This window comes from Lepisosteus platostomus, chromosome 14, assembly GCF_059453375.1.
Source record: "Lepisosteus platostomus isolate fLepPlt1 chromosome 14, fLepPlt1.hap1, whole genome shotgun sequence".
Lineage (NCBI taxonomy): Eukaryota > Metazoa > Chordata > Actinopteri > Semionotiformes > Lepisosteidae > Lepisosteus > Lepisosteus platostomus.
Window position 1 is genome coordinate 24,018,551 of NC_142624.1, and position 16,576 is coordinate 24,035,126.

General features: G+C 36.0%; 1 protein-coding gene across 1 annotated transcript; it reads right to left on the reverse strand.

The window, feature by feature from the left end:
* Positions 1-610: 610 nt before the first annotated feature.
* Positions 611-4,078, reverse strand: neurod1 (neuronal differentiation 1). The gene is made up of 2 exons (XM_088605162.1): positions 3,927-4,078; positions 611-3,043 (listed from the first exon to the last, which is right to left on the reverse strand). Exon 2 carries the CDS (start codon positions 3,032-3,034, stop codon positions 1,985-1,987), a length of 1,050 nt encoding a protein of 349 aa, XP_088461288.1. The 5' UTR covers positions 3,035-3,043; positions 3,927-4,078; the 3' UTR covers positions 611-1,984.
* Positions 4,079-16,576: the final 12,498 nt, after the last annotated feature.

Below are 16,576 nucleotides of genomic sequence, written 5' to 3' on the forward strand. Positions count from 1 at the left end.
ACGGGCGAAGGTCGTAAAGCGGACCTGACGAATTCCTGTCAAGGTACTGCAATGGTCCGACGGAAAAAATGCTACTCCCGATGCAATGGTTCACAACTAGCCTAAGGTACTTTTTACGTTTACTTTTAAGGAACAGGCAATCAAAACACATAGAATTACCTGAATTATTATTATATTAAAATATTAAAAGAAAAGGCAACTAAAACGATAAAGTCCGGCATTTGTTAGTTATATTCATGATTTAAATACAATTTTTTTTCGTGTATTTCAATATTAGGATTTTGTTTGTTCTTTTATCTTCCATTATATGCTTGGGAATAAGCATTGATCGACTGTTGCTCTGTTAAGTATATTCTTCCATTAGGTCTTCACTCATATTTTAAAGAAATGGATTTAGTTCTTTGTCGCTTTGGGAGAAAGCAACCATCAACAAAGCACTCCTCACACATTTCTTCTATTCTTAAAAGATGTATAAATCTGTTTTTTTCCCCTGCACATCCCTGTCATCTACAGTGTGAAACATTTCGTAACATTTCTCCTAACTTTTAACTGGTTCGTTACCTGTTGAACCATTTCTCTTTTAGACAGATCCACACATTGGTCGCAAAAATGTCATCATTAACTTTATTCTACAAATAATAATTTGCACCTTTCATGAGCTATCAAAATAAAACAATAATCCCATAGGAATTACATACACTAAGAAATCACATTGAAGGAGAAATGCAACCTTTTACCAAATGTTCAATACTATTTTCAATATAAATGGTTCAGCGATGTGTAATATAAATCCCCAATGCGTTCTGGCAATACATCATCATATACAGGTTTACAAACAAAATACAGTACAAATTGATTCAAATTGAACCGGCATTACACGTCAAACAGCACTTAATCTGGACTGCATTGTACATGCAATATCTATTGATCTATGTATGGAGTTAAGTGGTGTGAATTTTTATCTACTGTACTAATTAACGTCTACAGGAATGAATCTGAATAATCGGATCAACTGCAGGCTCCATTTATATATTTTTTCATTTTGACATGACAAGCCGTTGATTCTTCTTGTAAAGAATCTCGCAGTTAAGTATAGGGGCCCAGCTATCTTTTGACCTTTAGAAAAATAATGTAATCAAAAATCTCTCGAGTAAAGTAACGATGAGATTGCAAATTACGGGTGACAGTCAAACCTTTCTCTTGAAAAAGATAATTGGGTCAAAAGAGTGTACCAGTAAGATATTGTACTCTCCTGCAGCAAATATTGCAATTTTATGTTTTTATAGTGCACCTTTTCGGGAATTTTGTATGTGGATTAGTAAGAAAAACGTAAATGTAAGGAAAAAATTAAACTGTGAATATTGTGCAACCTTGCGTGATTATACAGTAAAGAAGTGCTAAGGCAACAGAATACTTTTCTAAGCACTTGACTGCTGGTTAAATCTTTTAAATTATTATCATTATTTTGTATAAATAAGATAATTTTACTTTTCTTTTATAAAATATCAATGGAGGTGCATGGGTTAAAATAGGAAATCGACCTTATAAAAGTTCATTAAAAATTCTGTACAAAATCACAACAAAATAATTCAGCATGGGATAGATAAGTAGTAAAATGCTGGTTGAAAAATATATATATTTATTTAATTTTAATTGGCCCATTATTAGTTCAAAAATTGCATAGTTTCCTAATTATTGCTTGTGATTTTGTTATATGGATCATATAATTAACACAATCTGAATACGGCCACATCAATTTTCTAGTGACCTTTATATAGAAGCGCTATAGAGTATAATACATAAGGTGAACGGGAATTTGCATTCCCTCTTCTCCTAAAGGCAGTAACAATAATAAATACATACATAAGTTTAAGCGTGTCATATTTGCACTTCGTACCAGTGGTACCCGAATGCTGAGACGCTTATAGAGGAGTCACTGAGACCGTTTTATTCGAATCTGCAAGGCGCTTCGACTTCTCTTTCGTTAATCGTGAAAAATAGCGTTTAGCTGGGCGTTCATGACTCTTTCATGGTGGGAATGTCCATCATATGACATAATGTTTTCAATGGGGATTTCACAACGAGGTGCAGAGCCTGAATAAAGGGATGCATGACCCTGTGGTCCCGTCAAACTGGCAGCTGGGTAATGCATGGTAAAGGCATAATTCTTTTCAAACTCAGACGAAGGCTCGTGTTTGAAGGAGAAGTTTCCGTTAACACTTAAAGGCGGGCTCAAAGGTCCGTCAAAGGAGGGACTAGTGCAGTCCGTGAGAGCGTTTTCAAAGAACGGCTCCAGCGCGCTTCCATATGAATGTGGTTTAACGTGAAAGATGTGGGAGCTGTCCATTGTACCATATGGAGGGCTGGGAAGACCAGGGGACTGATAAGCGTATGGATGAACAGGGAAGGAAGCACTTGCTGTTTGCATATGTGTGGGTATTTCCTGGCTCTGCTCTGGAAGGAACGTTCTGGGGTTCAGCTGAAGGCAGCCTGCAACCAAATTAGTGGTGGGCTGTGATAATCCCTTGCAGAGGGCTTGCACAAAGGACATCAAATCCGGACTTTTACCCGACCTTAAGATTTCAGAAAGAGCCCAAATATAATTTTTAGCCAACCTCAGTGTTTCTATTTTAGATAGCTTTTGAGTTTTCGAGTAACACGGCACAACTTTACGCAAACTGTCGAGTGCTTCATTGAGCCCATGCATGCGGTTTCTTTCCCTTGCGTTAGCCTTCATGCGTCTCATTTTAAACCTTTGAAGCCGTGCTTTTGTCATTTTCTTTTTCTTGGGTCCGCGTCTCTTGGGCTTCTGGTCGTCTCCCTCCTCTTCTTCCTCATCTTCCTCATCGTCGTCATCTTCAAGCCTGCTAAGCTCCTCTTCGTCGTCATCATCATCATCCTTGCTCATGGATTCATGCTCCTCGTTTTTCTTTTCCAGCTCGTGCTCGTCTTGAGAACTTATGCATTCATCGGTCCAGGTCGAAGTGCTTTGGGACTCTGGCATCATGCTGTTCTCGGTGTATGATTTTGTCATTACTGAACCCTGCATTGAAGAGAAAATCGTAAGGATAATCAAAAATAATGGTTGGTGAAGCTAATCCTGCCAATATGTTTGTTGATGTAAAACTTTACAGCAAACGGGAAAAAGTTTTTCAAGGAAATATAATTCATATAGACACATTTTAATTGGAAAGTAACGCATAAAGGTAATACCTCAACAGAAATCACGACTACATAGCCACGAAAAATGCCGTTATGTAACTTAGTATTTAGACCTTCCTTAGATTAAATTCTCTCTCATATTGAATCCATGAATTTACACACAACAAAATCAATAAATTACATCTTCTTTGCTATAGTTCAGTAAATGAATAGATACAAATTTTAATTTTCTTGTCTAGGCAATTCTTTTACATAATGCCTACAAAATCCTCACTTTTTTCTGTAGTCTATAAGTCTTAAAGTTGTACGACTACAATTGCTGTAGCTACAGATAAGGTTGTTTCAGCTATCTTTAGACTAATAATATCATATTAGACTAATAATAATAATAAATAAATGCACTTAATTCCTAAGGGTTACAGCAAATCTGATAATACAATTTAATTAATTACTAAATGCTTGCCTGTTCAGCTATGAATTGATGCGGTAACAGGTAGCATATGTTCCTATCTTTCACGCCGCTCTTCAACACATTCCACACAAATTAATAATTTCTGCTACAACATGCTTAATGCCTATTGCTTCAGACCCTCGACACATATGCAGTTATAATGTTAAACATCCTAATGCATGTGCACATTTATTTCCTTTTTCTTTTTTTTAGCAAAACAATACATTTAAATATATGAAACAGGTTGCAAAGCATAACTTATGTCATTTAAATTGCATCAGAAAAGCTGACAATCAACTTAATTGATAATTACCTGTTGTACAATTTCCCGTTATGAAAATCTCATTCCCTTCAAGCTGTGCGACAGTTCCTCGTAAAGGTATATTCTGACTATCTGCTCGGCGGATGCTCAGGTTTTATAGCAGTGCTGCTGATGCTGAGAGATGAGCATGTATATCTATTGCTGCTGTCAATACCCTTGCACCAACGTCTGGCAGAAGGCTCCACCTCCTTCTCTGGCACGCGCCATATGGTCAGCTACGTCAGGCAAACGGCCCCAAGCGTCACGTGACATCTTCCATTTGTATTCAACAGAGCTCTCTATTCCATCCCTTTGTGGCCCAAAGAAAGTGCCCATCTGTCGCCAGTTAGAGACTCCGCAGACCTGTTTGTACCCGCAGGATGAATTAACCCTTTCAAGCATAGGACATATTTTCTTAAATAATAAATTCGTACCCCCCGCCCCACCACCACCATGTCTATGCATTAGTCTGTGCACCGAACTCATCTTTAGAGCCGATATTTTGGATTGTATCGTTTCACTCCAGATTTCCTCATGCGTGTGCGCTGCCTTAAGATCAAACATGTCCAGCCTAAAATAAAATGTGGAAATGTGTCAGAAAAAGTAATGATTGCATTTTTATTTGCCTGATTATTTCGCGGGTTTGTTTACCGTTTCAGACATCCTGTAAAAATAACGACTGTATTAGTTTTCTGGTATTAATATATAAGTTGGGAATACTTGGATCACATTTCAGGTCAAGCGTACAGTAGCGTCACTGGGTCATTTTACATTGAGTGTCGGTAAAGCTTGCTCAAAACTATCCAGTCCTGAGCGCTGGTAATCTTTATGATTTGTGCGTGCTTTTGTTTGGAGACAGTGCTGCCGAAGTCCGGACTGAGCCCTTGGTAATGAGTCTCTTCTTTTCAGACTGGAGGTCGGCACGCGAGCTGCACGCGCACTGACAAAAGCCTGTTTCACGGCTCACTAACCTGATCCAACGTCCAAAATCTGCTGTTTTCTATTCAATTTAATATAATCCGAGAGAAAAAAAATCAATGTGATGACCGTTGGGCAGTCTGTGAAACAAGTGTTAAAACACCAGACAATAAGAATTAAAAGAAAATGAATTGATTTCAGCTTTTGTCAAAGGGAACAGTTGTGTTAGCGGAGGTTTGATTGCTCGAAGTTACTTGGTTGTTTATGTCCTCAATGAAATTACACCCTGCACGGGATTTTTTGGATTATTTAATTCATGGAAAGATATATTTTTCCATCCTTGCAGCCATCTGCTACAGTAAAGACGAAGCCAAGAAGTAAGACTGGTCACTGACAAAATGAATAAATTGTTAAACATACTAAGCACATTATGCCTAGAAGGGGTGAAATTAATAAATGCAGGACAGTTGTCCACCGCATAAAATCCGTCCTTTTCAAATCTCATGGGAATTTAGTATTATCTTAATTAAGATAATTGATTCATATTGCACCTGCGAGGAGAGAAAATGACAGAATTTAGTCCAAATTGGTTTCTTTTTAATGACATCCACAAATACACGATTTGTACAAGTATTACTTTAATTGCAAGTAGGTTAGGGTATTTTGTGAACTCCAAAAACTATTTTTTTATTATTTCCAGCTCTTTCGTCCTCTTTTAAAAGTATTTTTCTATGTAGTCACTTCATGTTAATTTGAATCTAGCTGCACAGTTTCTGTTTAAAATACATAAGACCCTTTACTAGTGTTTAGCCAGGCTTGTAAAATTCTGTTTGGTTAGCTCTGATTCATTTATATTTAACATCTGTTTATGACCTAGCTCTAAGCTGTCAGCCGAAGTCCGGAGTTAAAAAACCAGGTAACCATGAAGTGCCTACAGAAACTCGGCGCCTTATATCTGTGATGGAGTCCTGCTAATCTTTGCAATAAAAGGGGCATGTTTTGTTGATCTGTGGTTTTAGCTGGTACAGCCTGTCTCTTCGACCACCCTTCCTGCTGTTGCCATGCAATTTGTTTCAGAAGCAGTTGAAGCTCCAGTGAACCCAAGCAAAATTCAGCACCACCGACAGCTCACAGAAGTTCTCAGTGTGCGATGAATTCTCTTAAGTATTGCCTACACCTGAGGAAAGATTACATTTTGAACTTAAAACTACTTTTAAAAATACTTTAAAAAACATCTAATAAATGTACTTTCAGATTCTTAAAGCTATAGAGTTCACTTTTGTGTATGAACCACGACTGACTTAAACTTAAAGGATTCTAAGTGGTTTCCTGTTCTGCAAAGAAAAACGTATTTGTTTAAGCCACTGCAGAATGTTAATATACTGTATCCGGACACTTGAGGCAGAGTAAAGCTAAAAGAAACACTTCTTCGTTAAAAATTAACATTTTACTTCTTACTGTCTTGGTGCTTTTCATGTGACAATTCCAAAACATCTTTATTTCATACAGCATGTTGTATAGCCTAATACTGTATGTTTCAAGAATAAACAGTCTCCAGACTATCGTATCTGACATAACTTCCATTTCTACAATTAGTTTCATTGTAGCAGAGTATCATTTAGTAGAAAACAGTTTTTAAATTTCATAACTACAGATATTTCCCAAACGTGAAAAGATGTCCGATTTCACTAAAAGCTTTTTTTCTGAGAGTGCTAGAGGTGTCTGCCTGTAAAGCAAATAAAGTTCAAATATTATTTTATAGGTAGTTTACTGCTCTTAGCTCTTTGTTTGGACACTGTTCATAAAATGTGCTTTTTTATCATTCTGTTGAAACATTCGGAACCTTAACAAGTTAAGAGTTATTTTTTTGATAATTGTATAACATGGTCGACTGCTTATATGTACAGTAGCAGTTATACTATAAAACTTCGACAGTAACCTGCTTTTGTTCCACATTGCTATTAAGAACCATTTTACATTCCATTGTTGTTGGGAATGTTTCTCGGTTTTTGTAATATATTTTCCAATTGTTTCTATAAATACGATTGAGTAGCCTATATAATATGTATAAAGGATACAACATTTTATAATAAGTACATAATCAATGTACTGTAGGAAAAAATGTTTTCCAAGACAAGCCGCAGGTGACATCAGACAAGAGTTTTGTGTTTACTTTTATAATGAAAATAATTCATTTTAACCGAGACAACATACTGAATATTATATGAGAAGACTAACATAAGATTGACAGAGGCGTCCAACAGCCCAGTTTTGGGATTTACATTCAGTTTCACAAAACTCTAAACAGCCAGTTTTAAATTCCATAATACTGTACAATATACTGCATTACAGAGTCGTTCCAGCTGCCAGTCGCCTATAATAAAATGTTAATAACATGTTTATTATTGTTGTTGTTGAAATTTAGTTGGCTTCCTAGATACACTCATGTCAATATTCTGTTGCTGTACCGATCTGTATTTTATTTTTAATTTGATGTTGCTAGAAATGAAAATTTAGGTAGTCTAGAAAGGTAATGCCTTTTTGTTAAAGGTAATGCCTTAAGGTTTAAGAGATATTTGTATGTAATATATACTTGGTACAGTGTAAAAATACATGTAACCAAATCTTAAGACCAGGTTTCGAAGCCTTTGAGCCGAGTTTGTTCGGATTGTTAGCCGTACTATTTACCTGCGAGACGTCAAGAATAAAGAAAGTCGATGTAGCGGCTTCACAGAGCGTGGCGTTACTTCTTTGGTGTGAACATGGCCCAGGTGATGTTGCAGTAAATCTACACTAGGGATTCATTTATTGCGGCTCTTCCAGTTCTGTTATCTATGAGTTGCACATAAAGCACACTGAAATGGATGGTGTTTTGTTGCAGATATAAATGCATTTAGATGCGATTTAAATATTGATGATCTGACCTTTTATTTGCACTACCTAATCAAAAGGCTTTTTCCCTAAACGGAGATCCAGTGCCTCGCCCCAGTGTCTTTACGCTTGAGTAGGCAGTTAGATTAAACGAATCCAACTTCCCATTTCATTGCACTCTCCTCGCACTAATTACTTATGCAAAAATGCAGATTTGTATTAATTAGTTACTCTGCTGATTAGTTCTTTGGTATTTTCGCGCAATAAATCATGCTGGAAGAGAGGTGCAGACGTGAATTTTTGGCTCATCACCCAACTGCGGCGCAGGGTGGAATACGGTTTCCATATTAAAGGAAATCACAAGCAAAATGCTACTTTGCATTGCAGGTAAAGCCACCTGCTGCATACACCTGCCACTGAGGTCTTAATTTTCTTCATTATGGCGAAAACTGTTTTTTTTTTCTTAACACCGTTAAGTTTTTAGACTTTGGAGAAAATAATATTGCGGAAAATGGCAACAAAACAATTTTGAGGCTGTGTTGGTTTTCTGTTTTTGTTGGGGGCTCTGGAAGATACTGTAAATAAGATGTTTTATACTGTAAACCTCTATGGTTAAATTCCAATTGAATTTAACACAGTAGAAAATCAAACTTCATTTTAAGGGGGTAGAAAGGCATGAACCCAAATGTGTTTCGTATAGACTGCATTTGATAGCGATTTAATGTGTATGTCTGCAGACGTTGGCGTCATTGAGCAGAGTGCCTTCTAGCGGCATTGCGTGACTAATACACACTTAAAAATGCTAGAATCATCAAACACAGAAACATACAGTGTATGCGTGAGAGTAATCACACAAGAAGACAAGATCTTTCCAAATTCATTGCGTGACGATTGATCACTGGAACCACGAAGAACTAGGATGCATCGAATTGCTGGAAACATTCATTTTTGCTCCTAGTCATACTGTACACTCTTCACAACAACGTTTACTCTTAATCCTTTTTAAAATATAACCCCTAAATGATTACGTAAATGGCCACATTAACGTTTCACGACGAGCATTTACTAATCTGTAAAATCATTGAATTTTTGCATATTTTATTGATGTGAAAAAAGTCATGGAAAATGTTTTATGACTATGATTCATTTTAAATAAAAAAACTAATATATCCAGTTGTATTGTATTGGGAACAGTGTTTTAATCCTGCCATTGGTCACTGGAGAATTCTTAAGAGTTACACCGTTGTTCGAACCTGAAGTTTCGAGAAATCTACATTTTGTTCTTTACATTAAACATTTCAGCAAAAAAGAAACCTTTCAACCAGACTTAATTTCAAATCTACAAACATATATTATCCTTACAGTCAAAAGTTCTTTTCTTCGCATTTCTTCTTAATGAAATTATTGATACTGTATATCATACTTTATAGTACATTATGAAATAAAATACTGTATTTAGAATCTGATTATGATATTTCTAAATAAAAGTATCCTTTGGTTTCTTGGTTTCCTTGTTTGTTTGTTTTTTACCTGTCAGTAATGCTTATTGGATACCCAGTGAGGGTTTCTTGAAGTTATTAAATACATCGTCAGATTACAGTGTTAAAACTCAGTGGGTAAAATACAATTCACATACGAATGGCCATATAGTATTAATTCGTCTGAATTCTCTCTAAATGTAGATGATAGAAAATTGTCTAATATTTTATTTTCCATGTATAAAATATATTTATCGGATATTTCTTTACGTTTACGTTAATTTAAAAATGGATTTACTGAAAAAAGCATATTTTACACATTTTACTTAAGCTGTCTTTTGAAAGCCTGGTTATTCACAGTGCCCATTCATTTGAAACTGTTCAGGAAGTTACGCCACGTCCACAAATTCACGTCGGAGAAGGACAAAATAATACATTGTTACTGGCACAAAATTCACACAATTCGCAATTGGACTTAAAATGAAATGTAATAATACTTTGAATAGCTGCAATGTTTTACAAAATAATAAGCAATAACAAATTAACGTCATGTTACTCTATAGGTTAAAAATGAAAAACCTTTTTTTAAATCAATAAATGTGTGCATAAGATGGTTTATTGCTATATGACTTTTATGTGGCGGTATGCTCTATTAATACGGTAACCATCTATATATTTTAAAATTAACTTTCCTGTGGGAAAAGAACAAAATAAATGTTACGTTCCCAGCAAAACAATATACTGTCCCATCTGTTTTCGGTGCTAACTATGAATTCTAATTAAAATTCCTCAGAGACACAAAGAGAAACAGTGCCCATAAGTTTTTTTTTCTTTTTTGTATTTTCGTGTTCTATACATGTAAAGCAAGAAGTACAGTACACCTGTTAATATTCACATAACTATTTTCCCGTACGTATCTTCTAGGTTTTCTTGTAGGGTTCTTGATCATGGTTAAAATGGGTATTTCTGGTCATGTGTCCAAACCTGTCTTTTTAAATTTCAATAAATATGTAAGAAACAGTTACCCAATATATTCTTATGCATCTGTACATTTTGTTTACACAACAATGCGCAAATTACTGTTTTACAAAAAATATATATTTTTTATATTATATTAGTTTATATTGGCCAAAGTACTTCGAGAAATATGTAATGATGTATTTTAAGTCTGGAAAGAAAAATAAAGAGCAACATCAATTAAAATGATAAATATCTTGACCAAAGGATATTAATTGAAAAATATATATTTTTTATGTTCCTTACCTTTTTTAATTACATTTTCCCACCCGATTGGAGATATTATGAGTTTTAATTTCTCATGAAATACAAGACAATTTGAATTTATTGTCCACGGAGCAACACATATCCGTAAGATGAACTTTAATTTAACCCTTAAAGAAATCAGTTAACACCTACAGAAAGGTGTTGAGGGAAACTTCGTCTACATCATTTCTTTCCCTGTTTATTAGTAAGGTCTCATTCGACAGTGATGAATATTCTGTGATTAATGCTGTCGATCCATGTTCAGGTGATTGGAGTTCAGGTCTTCAATAAATAAAAACTTTTTGAAGCAAAAGGGTGTTAAGGATTTTCTCCTGATCTGAAAGGGTTGGTAAACTAGTCACATTTGCCTGAGAGCCAGAACTAAATTAGAAATAAGAAAGCTCTCATATTAACAATGTGTGATGATCATCAGAAATAACAAGCAAAAGAACAGGTACAGTACCAGCTCATGTCACCGTCACAATTTAAAATGCTAGAAACACAATAGTGACCCCTGGTGGAAAAGGGATTTGTTTCACATCACAAATGTTAAAAGTTAGTTGTGAGCTGTTAAAGGCTCATTGTCTGTTAGAATAAATAATGTACAAAGACGTTCGTGTTTAAGAGAATATCTGTCAATTATTAAAAGAGACGTGGGTATGTATTTGTGATTTTAATGTGTTCCTGACTTCGACCTTTGTGGTGTGTCTTCTAATTGTGCGAATTGCGATTGCAGCCCCACTCTATGAATAGCTTCATAACTGGACCTCCCACAGTCTGTTTACCAATAATTTGCTCTCTTATTTCTGTCTTAATAGATTTTAGTAGATAATCAATTTTTGCTAAATGGACAGGTGGGATTGACAGTCTATCAAATTCAAATTCAAAATGCTTTATTGAAACGACTAATGAGTTATGGTATTCTAAAAGCCATAACTCATTGGGGTTTTTTTTTGTAGTGGTCCGATTGATCACTTTTCAGCTAACACATCTCAATAAGGGGAGTTCTAAAACTCAGATATTTGTACAGTGTTGATACATTATACATCCCCTTCAAGCTTTAAAGTGCTGAAACCAAATTTAAAACTTCCCTCAAACAGAAAATGTAAATTGATTAGCCAATGATAAAGAACGAGCTCGGGTTCGGGAACTCCTTTAATTGTATCCAGGGCAATCTGGGCTTCTCCTGCATTTTGTGGGATTGGTCCATGTATAGGCTGCCCATCTTCAGTGAGGTTCATGCCATGTAACAGTCAGAATTATGTGGCAAATCCTGGAGAGTCAAGGTACATGGAACATTTTATAAATAAGATCTGTAGATCTGAAGTGTGGACTTACAAAGACTGTGAAAAGAAATCCTAAACTGCCTGCAGCTTTCAGGACCAACTGCTGTCCATTCTTGTCGTAATTGAACAAATTACTAAATCATATAAATGTTGTTATGTTTTGTATAAATCAATTAACTATAAAATGCTGATGCCTAAGGAATTCGACAATCCGGACAGGCAGTATTTGTTATCATATTGTGTATTAATCATTAGATCCTGACAAATACTGCCCTTCTTGCACAGATGATCATTAGTACTTTACCAATCCATCCTGGCATACTGTATATTTCTGTAAAAGGAATTCACCCATTTTACACCCATACTACAAATCACATTTTTGCAATTGGTAGTGTAAGCAAATGTAAGCATAAAACTTACATTTTTGTGTGGTGTGGTTGTGGAGTAAAATAAAGCTGGTTTGATTTATAAATAAAAAATGTAAATTATCAGATCATAGATTTCGTATCTTGCTTCACATGTACTGTACATTGTGTAGCTTATATAAGGTACAAGACAAAGCTCTTTATGTTTTAAAGTCATTTTCAAAACCTTCTGAAACGCAAAATTCGTTTTGGTTTAAGCAGACAACAGTTAATTTATGATAAGAAACGCAAATGAAAGCTATTCGCAGTAACGACGGTTCAATGAAGTTTTACAAGCAATTTTTAGCGTTTATACATTGATTCGGCAGGTGGCGCTGTGGTCTTTTTCGTCTTGCGTTTCCCTTATGCTTCCGATATTTAGCAAACTAGAAAGAATAACCTTTTCGGCCTCTGTGGGTTATATAACTTTTAATTACATTTTCATAATGCGTGAACGAGGAAACTTTCCAAACTGACAATAGTGTCAGAAAACAATTGAATAGTATGAGCTAGGATTCCGTTAAATGTACTTCAACCTAACAAGTAACACATGTCTGACAGAGTGGGGTTATCACCGCTGTATGTATGAGGTACTGGGAGATAAAAACCAGAAGTCGGAAACACTTTAAGAAATTCCTTTAGTTATTTTTTAGACTGAAATATTATGATGGAGCTGTTTAAAGACAATTTAAAGAAAAATGATTCAGGCAGAGAGCAATCATGTCGAGGGATGGAAGTACAGTAAATATTACAGTGCATTGCAAATGTATTCAGACCTTTGCACAGTTTCACATTCCGTTAAGACACTCTGAAGCATTGCTATACTGTATACACCATCGAAGTTACACCCTAACTTTTAAAACAACTCAGGGATAATGTTATATAAATGGACAGATGTGGAGAAGTGTATACACTGTAAAACATTTCAAAGACCGTTAATATTTATTTGTACACTGTGCAGTTGATCATTAAGAATTGCAGGGTATCCAGATAGCAACAAGATGAAGCAGTACCTCCAAACTGAGCAGAGGAGCAAGAAGGAAACTGCTTGAGGGTGTCACTGGGAGTCCAAGAGTAACTTTCAAAGACTTACAGAGTTCAGCAGTTGAGGTGTAACAAAACATCCATAGGTCACCAATATCCTGTCCTGGTCACTTCACAAAGAGGTTTTGTATGGGGCTGAAAAGAAAACATCTCAAATCGTCTCAAATCCTGCTTGGGGTCTGCATCAGACAAGACAATATCTGACATTTTCTTGTGTAAATGTAAAGTGTTATCACTCAGTCAACATCATCCCTGCTGTCAAGCATAATGGTGGCTGCATTGTGTTGTAGCATGTCTTCTTATTGTTGAGCATTTATGAAGTACGATATGGGCCCCCAGGTCTGAAGTGTTACCCAGTTACATAACATCTACCAATACCAGTATAAAATGATCACTCTTTTAAATAATCATATCCTTTTACAAAGTTTAGTTTACTTGCATAAGGCAGCTGTTTGGACCCTCTGCCAAATGCTCAGGGCTGGAAAAACACTGACTGGCAACCATACATATTATCAAGCAGAACAAGGGGCCCTGAAATATTAAACTAGAATGCAATAGTACCTGCTTTTGTATAATGTAACTTTATTTTCTTAATGCTGAATTATAATATCTTTATTGGATGACTAAATTACCATATTATATACCACCCTGGAATCATATTACTGTCAGTGTTTGTTTTTTATTTTCAAATGAATTGAAATCAATATGTGCTAATTTGTTTATGGTTGTATTAGCTTGCTTCCTTAATTTAATGAGTGCTGCTTATTATGTTTGTGTAATATTATAAAGCCTACAGTGGAGGGCTGTGTTTTGTAATTGGTGTTTAACATGACGAAGTGTCAAAAAGAAACTTATTAAACCCTTCCAGGAACAAGCCTTTTATTCTGCTCAAAAAGTGCTCCATAGTATGGAATAGGTATTTGAAGGACTCAAAGACCCAGAAATGTCAGAATGTAATGAACAGTGTCTCTCAGTTCTATACTTGGCAATCCATAGCCTAATTGTTTTTATAGTGTTGATCTCTGCAAATCACTACCTAGTTTTGGAGGTGGGATAATTAGTTAAGTTACTGCAATTAAATGAATAATTGATTGAGGAATACACCGTACAGTGTGAATTGAAATAAAGTCTTGTACTTACATGTGTCTATTACAGAAAAACATGCAGTGCTCCAAAGGCAATGTACAGTAGAGCATAGCAAGAATTACATTTTGATCTTTTCTTACCTTAAAGTAGTCAATTACAAGAATTGAGCATAAATGCTGTTTTGGGGGACTATAAATAATTTATCCATCCACTTTCTAACTGCTTTTTTCAACACACCAATATAGGGTCACCAAGGAGCTAGAGCCTAGCCCTGTAGGCAATGGGCACAAGGCAGGACAAACCTTGGACAGAACATCAGTCTTCCCCAGGGAACACAGACACAGAAACACTCACAACAGGGCCAGTTCTCCAGATTAATCTTCCAGTAACCTGTGGGAGGAAACCCATGCAAACACAGGCAGAACATACAGACTCCACTGAGGTAGCACCCCTGGTCTGGAATTGAACCCAGGAGCCCAGCCCTGTAAGGCAGTAATGCTAACCACTGTACCACTGTTCAACCCTACATTATTAATATATATTTCAAATTATTTGATTAATTGCTACAGTAAATAAAATAGTAAAAATAATAAAAAAAACATTGGAATAGCACTCTTATTCAGAATTTAGATACAGTATTTATTTATTGATGTTATAAAAATGTTTTTTTTATTTAATATAACTGATAACACCATTCATTATTCTGAGTTAAATGGAAAAGTAAACAATCAAGGCTGATTGCTGTTTTTCCTGAGAAAAGTTCATCTCAGCTGTATCTGTAAACAGCGAATTTAATCTCTTGTAAGGATGATAAATACAATTTGACGATTATTAAACTGTGACATCACAATTATTAGATTTAATTAAATATGTTGTTTGTAATCTTGGAGTGACTAACTTTTTGCCTTTATTCTTCCTTCTAATTATTATCAGTGATGAGTATTAGTGATATCATTCTTACCATTCCTGATTCATAGATGCCTGTCCTACAGAGCAGAAAGATATTGTGGGTGGCACAGTGGCACAGAGGTTAACATTCCTGCCTTATAGTGTTGGGACCCTGTAGTCAATTCCAGACTTGGAGTGCTGGCTGCATGGAGTTTATGTGTTTGCTCTATGTTCATGTGGGCTTCCTCCAGGTGCTCCTATTTTCTCAAATAATCAGAATCAAACTGGTAGGTTAATGGGCTTCTAGAAAAATTGGTCCTGGTATGAATGTGTGTGTTTGTGTTTGTGTCTTTCTGCCCTGCAATGGACTGGCATCCAGTCCAGGGTGTACCCTGCTTTGTGCCAGTTGCTTGCTGGGATAGGCTCTGGCTCCCCTGCAATTCTGAATTGAAAGAAGTGGTTAGTAAATGGATGGATGAAAATATATCTTTGTACGCTTCTCTTGTTGTCAATTTTCTGTACATTTGTAATGTTTTCATTACATATATTGTAATGTTTTTGTATTGTTTGTAATGTTTTCAATCCATATTTCCCTCTCATCTCTTCATAAACCTAAAAGGTTTAAAGCCTACTTCCTTCTAGTCTTTTAATTTTTCCACTTATTTAAAGTTATTGACATTAAAAAGCCCTTTACAGACATTGTGGCACAGTGAAGAGAAGAGTAATAGATGGAAGTTAAATGTCCAATGAGCAGAGAGTATCTTTGGTAAATATAAGCCCCATAATCCTTAGTGCCCCCAAGAAGAAATGACCCCCCAGCTAAATGGACATACCTGTTCAGTAACAATGAAAACAAGTATAAAATGCCAACCACAAAAAAATTATAGTGTCTTGCAAAATTATCCAGTTTGCACAGTTTTCACATTTTGTTACTTTAAAGCACGATTATAATAATAATAATAATAATAATAATAGCTTACACTTATATACCACTTTTCTGGACACTCCACTCAAAGCACTTTACAGGTAATGGGGACTCCCCTCCACCACCACCAATGTGCAGCATCCACCTGGATGATGCAACAGCAGCCAAAGTGCGCCAGAACGCTCACCACACATCAGTTATCAGTGGGGAAGAGAGCAGCGTAATGAAGCCAATTCATAGAGGAGGGCCAATTGGAAATTTGGCCAGGACGCCGGGGTACACCCCTACTCTTTTCGAGAAACACCCTGGGATTTTTAATGACCACAGAGAGTCAGGACCTCAGTTTTACATCTCATCCGAAGGACGGCACCTGTTTACGGTATAGTGTCCCCGTCACTATACTGGGGCATTAGGACCCACATGGACCACAGGATGAGCACTCCCTGCTGGCCCCACTAACACCACTTCCAGCAGCAACCTTAGTTTTTCCCAGGAGGTC

Bases quoted from the DNA above. Each gene is read 5' to 3' on its own strand.
- neurod1 (XM_088605162.1), bottom strand. From the start codon at position 3,034: ATGACAAAATCATACACCGAGAACAGCATGATGCCAGAGTCCCAAAGC.